Consider the following 8,424-nt stretch of genomic DNA (forward strand, 5'->3'; position numbering starts at 1 on the left):
TGTAAGGATGCCGACAGGACGGATTGCGTCAAACATAGAAGCTCTCAAAAATTGACGAACCAAGATAGATTTTTGTTGCTTATTAATGAATTATAAGATTTTATGAACAAAGAGCAAAGCCTTACTAGTTAACAAACAAACAAAAACAAAAATATAAAAAAAAATAACTGAAATTTAACTGAAACAAACAAATAAACATCTTCGACTTGTTTATAAGTTGATGCAGACGATGAATCATGTTATCAATCTTCTTCTTCCACCTCCAAAGAGGTTTATGGGTGCTGGACTGCAGGCTTGCATGGAGAGGCTGCATGTTTGATCATGTTGTTTTTAACCATGGAGAAATGGTGCTAGTTTGAATTGTCTCTGGGATGCTACTTCCGAAAGACTGCTGGATTCTATCATTTTTCTAAAATTAACTGCATTCTAAATCATAAGAAAATCAATCAAATTTGTACTTTTTTTTTATTTACAAATTGGGTCTGAAATGCCTTGTAAAACTAAAATAGCAATGCCAGGAAGTTGCAACTTAATCGGTAAAAGAGAAGGCTGGTTTACCTTTGAAAATTTCTTTTGAGAGAAAAGAAAACTTGAATAAGAAAGCCTCAAGGGCAACCGGTACATTGTTAACGTTCAAATATAGGAGGTCAACAAAGGACTAGTGCGACAACCCTTTGTCAGTGTCGATGTGCTAGTGGTGCAAAAACAAGAAATTGAAGTAGTTCATCTCGAAAATCCAACCTCTTCTTTGGGTTATTCCTCCTCTTTATATGGACCTTGCCTCAGTCCAAAAAATCTTGGGCTTTTTAGTCTCGGACCGCAAGCCATCCCTCCTATGAGCGGCTAACATGTGGAGCGGAGTTAACATCCAAGCATGTCTACTTTTTGGGTTAGGGATGGGTTCAAAAAATCGAAAACCGAAAAAAACTGAACCGAATACCAAATCGAAAGCGAAAAAAACCGAACAAAAAAAAAACCGAAACCGAAGTAAAGAAACTGAATTGAACCGAAATCTTTTGGTTCAGTTTCGATTTTAGTGGTTTGAAAATCGAACCGAACCGATTTAAATATATATTAATTTTATTTGTTTATTTAAGTTAGGTATTTATTTTCTATTCCCAATTCAAGTCAATCATCAACTTAATTTTAGACCCAAATATGTTCTGTCTCAGCTTGGCTTTTTGGACCAGGTCTCCAGCTAGACTCATCCTTTAAACTAACAACCAGTGTCATGATTTTTTTTTTTTGTCAACAGCCAGCCTTCCCATTGTTTTCCAGAGTTTCTGCAATTGTGGCAATAGGCATTTGCAAAGTAGAGAGCTCCACCTTGTGCTATTGCAGACACATCTGCAAATCAATAAAGCGCCATACAAGCATATATATACACATATATTCGTATATAGGCAGAGAACTTTTAGAACTCTCAACTCTCCCCCAGCCGCTGCTTGTGAATATTTAGATTTTCAAAAATAATTTTCAGATTTCAATTTTTTTTTCATTTTTCCAAAAAAAAAAAAAAAAAAAACCAAAATTTAAACGAACTGAACAAAAAAAAAAAAAAAAAAGAACCGAACTGAAATTTCGGTTTAATTTTGATTTTGGCAAAAAATCGAACCCAGCCCTACTTTCGGTTTCCACGTTGAAAAGTTGTTTAGGAGAGGTTCTCATTTGAAGGCGGTCGGGATCTGGATCCTCTCCTGAGCTAATGGAGAGGATCCTCCTTATCAATCATCATGGGCCGTTGAATTTTTATCCAATGGCTACAAACAAGGGGTCGCTTTAAAATTATAATGATTGTAGCCGTTGGATAAAAATCCAACGGCTCATGATGATTGATGAGGAGGATCTTCTTCATTAGTTCAGGAGAGGATCCAAATCTGCCGGAAGGTAGTCATATCGAATACTCCCTATAATTGTTCCCTGTGACTTACCGTGGGCTATCTTCTATGTTGATGATCCACACATGGCAAGGAGTTTATGTTTGGACTAGACTGGCCTCTTAGAATTTGTGTCGGAAAGCTGTTGGGCCTGACACTTGGTTGAAGCAGACGGAAAGTACTTGTGCCGAGTGCTCTCTTCTATTGATCGGTGGTAAGGTTTTGACAATTCAATGACTTGGCTGCTCTGGTTACGACCATTCATGATGCAGTGCTCGGTGCTGAAAACTCATAGGCTGATTTTGTGGGCTTTGTAGCTTGGCCCTTTGTTCATGTGGGTGTTCGTGGACTTCCTCAAAAAGGTGCAGAGGATCATAGCTATACATTATGTTGATAGGACAACAAAGGGTCCATATTAACATATAAAAAGAGTGAAATTAAACCGTCTGCCTTGCACAAGTCGGCACCAATCTAAAACTAGATACATTTAGAACTAATTTGATGTCCAAAATTAGCTAGAGTATCAACTGTAAAGTTTGCTTCCCTAATGGCTGCACTACAGTAGGAAATTACTAGAATTCTGAAACCTTTCTTTTTTTTTTCTTTTTTTTTATTATTATTATTATTTTTTTATTATTTTTTTTTTTATAATTAAATTCCAAGCATTGTAAGCAAACTTTGGGCAATTTCTGAACTGTTGATGTATATGACTCGGAATGCAGGAACTATCTAATTTCATGATTGACATTAATAAAACTTATGAGAATTTTAAATTAAAAGGTTTTGTTGCAAATATTTATCTGTATGGTTGTCCGTATTCGTAACCAATTGTGTGGTTAATCTCTTATATATTAATTGTTAATGTAAAACAGAGACACTTGAGCTTCTCTTCCAAGTTACTCTTACCCTATATAAAGGGGTCGAATGATAATAAAAGTAGACAATCACATTTCTCCTCCCAATCTCTATATTCTCTCTTGTTTCATAGTTTATTTTAAACATGTTCTTACTTTTTAAGTTTGTCAAGATTTTTACAAGACCCAACTTAATCCCATATTTATTGGCAGTTGATCAGTTTCTTTCCTAAGTCTACTCGAATTCAATTCGACTATACGTCCACTCAATGTTCTTGTTGTATTATGCACATTTGTTTTTTTTTTTTTTCCTTTCTTCATGATGATATTGGTTTCTCACTTTCGGTTATCTTGGTTTTATTTGGTTCACTTTTCTTCTAGAGAAAAGATTTCAATTAAAAAGGGAGTGAAAAAAAAAGTGTTGGAAATTTTCCTAGTGCCCTAGTGCTACTTTTGACATCATACGACTTAACAGCAAATTCGTCTTATGCTCCCTCTTAGTACAAAGTGTTATTATTTCATTAGACATTAAATTTGTGTGCTCACACCAAAGAAACCCTCGCATACATTTAATTTTTCTTTTGTTTGACAACAGTGCATAAACCCGAGAGAAAAAAGAAAGATTACAAAAGAATATCACAAGGCAATGAGATCCCAATTATATCTGCAACAAGCAACAGACTACAAGGAGAAAAAAGCAGGGTGGGGAGGGGAATAACTTGATCACTAATTTGTCATTTGCGAAATTTCAACCTAAGACTATTTACTTACAAGTGAAGAGAAATATATAATACTAAATAGCTATATTTCATATCATATTAATTGTACATGAGGGTGTTAATACCACATTTATGGCAAGATTATTTAATTTTTTTTTTTTGAACAACCAGTATTATCTACATTAAGGGTTGGGGGTGTGGGTTAAGCCTTCTGGGCTTAACCACAATAATGTGATTCAAAACCGCATTTGGGGAGAATCAAACTTAAGACTTTTCACTTATAAGTAAAGAGATATACCACTAAATGTAGTTTTTAATTTGTATGGGAATGGGATACAACTTTTGTCTTTCAAGATCATGTGTGAAAATATGATTGTTTTATAGGGTGTGCATAAATATTCTCGACTTATTAGCCTTAATCGTCTTAGGCAAACACCTAACATTATGCTTATCTTTCCTCATGTGTATGAATTATCAATGACAACCTCCACATCAACATAATTTTAGAGTAACCTCTAAATTTTAAGTCATGAATGAGACATCAAAATTTGAAACAAGACAAACCCGTATACTAATGTTAGGTGTGTTTGCTTTGACATGGAGATTTTTAACGACACACTAATACGAAATGTGCCGGTATTTAAATGACTAGACCGAGAAAGTCATAATTCAACTGTCTAACATATCATACATTGGCGCATTGTAAAATTTTCATTTGCGTTGTGAATTAAGAAGTAATTGATTATGGTGGTAAATTACTTAATCTTGCGTAAAATATTGAAAAGTTGGAAAATATAATAATAAAGCTGGAATAGCTCAGTTGGCTAGAGCGTGTGGCTGTTAACCACAAGGTCGGAGGTTCGAGCCCTCCTTCTAGCGTTTGTATTGTTTTTTTTATTTTTTATTGTTTGCTTCACTTTTAAATAATTTTTTATATTTTGACTCCAGGACTAGGGCCATCTTTGTAAAGTCTATTAGTGAAATGACTCAAATACTCTTGAAAAGTGTCACATATGATTTGTTTGATGTGCTGAAAAAATAGGACGATGTTAGCCGGAGTGGAAATTTTTGAACCAAAAGTCAATTGAAATCGACCGAGGTTGGCATGGTTATTGAATTTTAGTTACCGACACATTTGATTTGGTTCAGTATAAGTAACTGACTATTCAAAGGTTTAAGAACCAATCTCTAAATCCGTAATCAAATACCTAAAAATCAAGAATTTAATTAACTAGAAGATAATTGATTTGATTATATTTCCTGACTTCCTCTAATTTTAAATTTTCCAATTCATTCGTTCTGTTTTTTTTTATTAACGCCCTTAAAATAAGGCTTTTACAATAAAACAAATAAAGCAAATTCAATTTGATGGCATGGTCTGGCACTGGCGCTGGCACACCAATGACCAGTCCCACCAACAATGGTCAGGCAGAATCAGTATGTGGTGCCGATAGAACCGTTGCTCCAAAAGGTATCATAACTTACTCAAGTGGTGATGAATCCACCAAAAGTTAAGAAAAAAAGGGCATAAATAAAGCAAAGGCCAAAAGGAGGAGGGCACAAAAGAGGAAGCTAAGTTTGAATGGCGGTAGCATATTGGATGGTTGATAATATTGGATGGTGAATTGGTGATTGGGATGGAGGAGTGGGTGACAGACCCACGTGACTGACCCACCACCGCCACCATCACCACCACTTCCCTCCCTCTCTCTCCCTCTCTCTCTCTCTCTCGCGTAGGAATAGTGAGGGCCAAGTGGATGTCTTGGTTGGCTTCATATCAACGCTAACAGCCAAAACAACCCAACGACAACAATAAAACCAAACAAACGTACCCACAATCACACAACTCCACCCCAAAAAGTGAAGGGGAAAAGTTTACTGGTTCCTATCATTAACTCATTTGACTAAAGTCATCCCATTTTACTTGGTTGCCCACTTTCATTAAACCTTTCCTTTTCTTTCACTTCCCTTTCTCCTCTCCTCTCTATAATGCTAGTAGGCTAATGGCTTCCCCCTATTTATTTATATTTTGAGACTCGAACTTAAGACTTCAGATGCAATAAATAATGCTCTTAATCATATAAAAGTAATTTTTGTGTATGTGTCAGACCGTAGTTAACAGTTAAGGAGGAATGATTATAAGGAACCACAATATTTTTAAACACAAAACTTCATGTGCATAAATAAACGCTCTTAACTACTTGTGCTATAAATCTGACCCATTTCTCTCTCTCTCTCTTACTTTATATTGGCCATTTGTACTTACTTAGCCTTTCATTTTCTCTCTAAAATGCTAGTGGTTCTCCTCTCCCTTTACCATTTCTTGAGCCCAAACTTGTTTGGTGGGAGGAACATGTTAGCAGCTTAAACAAAAGGGTAAAATTTGTACTACAAGCATTTGGAGAGAGAGAGAGAGAGAGAGAGAGAGATGGACGGTGAAACAAACCAAGAAAACCCATCTCTCCCCCCAAACAATCACACCACCACAACCACCAAGGAATTAGAGTCTCCTCCGAGATCAAAACCTCCTCAACAGCCTCCTCTCGGCGGCAGCGGCGGTGACAGGCTCAAAAGAGATGAGTGGAGTGAAGGAGCAGTTGCTAGCCTCCTTGAAGCTTATGAGACCAAATGGGTTCTCAGAAACAGAGCAAAGCTTAAAGGCCATGACTGGGAAGATGTGGCAAGACACGTGTCGTCACGTGCCAGCTGTACCAAGTCCCCCAAGACGCAAACTCAGTGCAAGAACAAGATTGAGTCCATGAAGAAACGGTATCGTTCTGAGTCCGCCACTGGTGATGGTTCTTCTTGGCCTCTGTATCCTAGGCTTGATCTTTTGTTACGTGGCAGTGGGACGTCCCCAACCGCGGCGGCAGCAGCTGCTGCTGCTGTTGCTGCAACTGTGCCGCCCCCGCCACTGCCACCACTACAGCTGCTTCATCCACTGCCTCAGAACAATCATCCCTTGATGCTATTGGAGCCATCAGCGCCGCCGCCACTACCGCCGCCACCACCACCTCCTGCTCCTCCGCCACTTATGGGGACTGCCCAGAATTCATTTGGATCCAATGGTGCTGATCATAGGGTGGCCAAGGTCAGTCTATACGGCACCACCCCACCCCCCCCCCTGTTTTTATTTTTAATTTTGTTCTTGTGTTTAGCCATTTCCCTTAAATTATGTTTTGATTTAGCTCTCGAGTTTTGTTAAAGACAGTTGGGTTTGTAATTTTATCACTCATATATTAGGATATTAGAACCAAATATGTCCCACCATAATGCCATAGCAATCATAAAATTGCATATTTTCTAAATGAACACAACAATAACAACGGCGTATTACCCCACTAAGTAGAGTTGGTTGTGTGAAATTTGGAACGTTATCATCCGTTAACATTTACAATTTTTGAAATATTTGTGACATTGAATTCACCATAGTTAATTGTGAATGATGATTTAGATGTTGTGTCAAATGCTGTTTTGGAATAATTAGTTACATTCTCACTTGTAACTTGGTCATTATTTTCAAACACATTAGGTAAAAGTTCTAACAACTGTAAACCACTGAGCTCACAAGGAGGTTAATGCCAAAGTGAGATCCTAAACTACCCTAATCTATGGAAAAAGGGATTTGAACTTTATTTGAGGGACAATACATTGCTCCGACCAACTGGCCTAACAAAACTGATCTGTATTAAAACTTGTAAGTCTCACTGAGTTAATTTAACCTGTAGTCGTTTTAACATGCAGGAAGATGCAGTGGGGATGAAATTGTCAGACCATGCATCGGACAAGAACCCTTTGGAGGTAGACAGTAGCACACCAGCTCTCTACAGTGACAAGGAACAATTAAGGTCCAAAAGAATGAAGAGGAAAATGGAGAAAAAGAAGCGGCGAAGGCGGGAGGAAGTAGACGTAACTGAGAGCATAAGATGGCTAGCAGAAGTTGTGGTAAGATCAGAACAAGCAAGAATGGACTCAATGAGGGAGATAGAGAGGATGAGAGTCGAGGCAGAGGCGAAGCGAGGAGAAATGGATCTCAAGCGTACCGAAATCATTGCAAACACGCAGTTGGAGATTGCAAGGTTGTTTGCAGCTGGTGGTGGCAAAGGGGTTGATTCTTCATTGAGAATTGGAAGAAGTTGACGGAGGGAAATGTTGAAACTTTGAGAGTGACATAAATGTACAGAATTTATGTAGCATTGGATATTGAGAGAAAAGAAAGAAAGGAGAACTTTTGGAAGCAAAGGTAAGGGAGATCAACCAATTTCTTACCTCATTGTAATCTACATGTTCTCTCTTTCAGCCAGCAATATCAGTGCCTAGACCTACAAAGTATTATTTACTTAAGTTTTCCCAAATATTGTTATTCACCTCACAATAAATAAGTAAATTTGGGCATATTTGATGAGTTGAGTGAATTATTTTTAATAAAGCCAACACCTCAATAGAATGGGAAGTGAAATCCCTGCCGGCTTTCTTTTTGGGATGAAGACAAAGACTGTAGTTTCATAGTCTGTCAAACACTTTCTTTAAGTTTTCTCCAATAAAAAAAAAAAAAAACACTTTAAGTTCACGGCCAGAATCAAAAGCGAAAGGCGGTACTGTGGGTTGATTGAATGGATTCGCAAAAATTTCATGTCATGTAATTAACATATAAATACAAAAAAAAAAAAAAAAAAAAAGTAAGAAATATCATAATTCATTTGTTGGTGAAATAAAAATGTTCCCTTTTTTTTTTTTTTTTGGATGTTGAGTTCGAAATATGGAGCTGCCATTTTAGTCATTGGTTTTTTCTTATTTTTCAAATTTACTTCTAAACTATATGTCTAAATGCATATAAAGTTAAAAAACTCAAGTCCCTTTGTAATCTTTTTTTTCTTTCAACTTCCCAATCTTTCCATTTATATCGAATGTTTAAACCAACTATCACATGGTCTTGAAAATTGTATTTTAAGGTAATCAAAACTTTGAAGTTAT

General features: G+C 36.9%; 1 protein-coding gene and 1 non-coding gene across 2 annotated transcripts; both read left to right on the forward strand.

Annotated features, from left to right (window-relative positions):
* The first annotated feature begins 4,255 nt into the window (after positions 1-4,255).
* On the forward strand, positions 4,256-4,329 carry TRNAN-GUU (transfer RNA asparagine (anticodon GUU)). The gene has a single exon. It is a non-coding gene; the product is annotated as a tRNA-Asn (tRNA).
* A 1,051-nt stretch (positions 4,330-5,380) lies between these two features.
* On the forward strand, positions 5,381-7,855 carry LOC137747553 (uncharacterized). The gene is made up of 2 exons (XM_068487683.2): positions 5,381-6,541; positions 7,195-7,855. Exons 1-2 carry the CDS (start codon positions 5,879-5,881, stop codon positions 7,588-7,590), a joined length of 1,059 nt encoding a protein of 352 aa, XP_068343784.1. The 5' UTR covers positions 5,381-5,878; the 3' UTR covers positions 7,591-7,855.
* The last annotated feature ends 569 nt before the right edge of the window (positions 7,856-8,424 follow it).

Source organism: Pyrus communis, chromosome 2 (assembly GCF_041283825.1).
Source record: "Pyrus communis isolate YQ-2024b chromosome 2, ASM4128382v1, whole genome shotgun sequence".
NCBI lineage: Eukaryota > Viridiplantae > Streptophyta > Magnoliopsida > Rosales > Rosaceae > Pyrus > Pyrus communis.

What these genes read in the sequence shown, in the direction of transcription:
- LOC137747553 (XM_068487683.2), top strand. Translation starts at nt 5,879, where the DNA reads ATGGACGGTGAAACAAACCAAGAAAACCCATCTCTCCCCCCAAACAAT. An exon ending in CTGATCATAGGGTGGCCAAG is followed by an intron (nt 6,542 to 7,194) that starts GTCAGTCTATAC and finishes TTTAACATGCAG; the next exon opens with GAAGATGCAGTGGGGATGAA.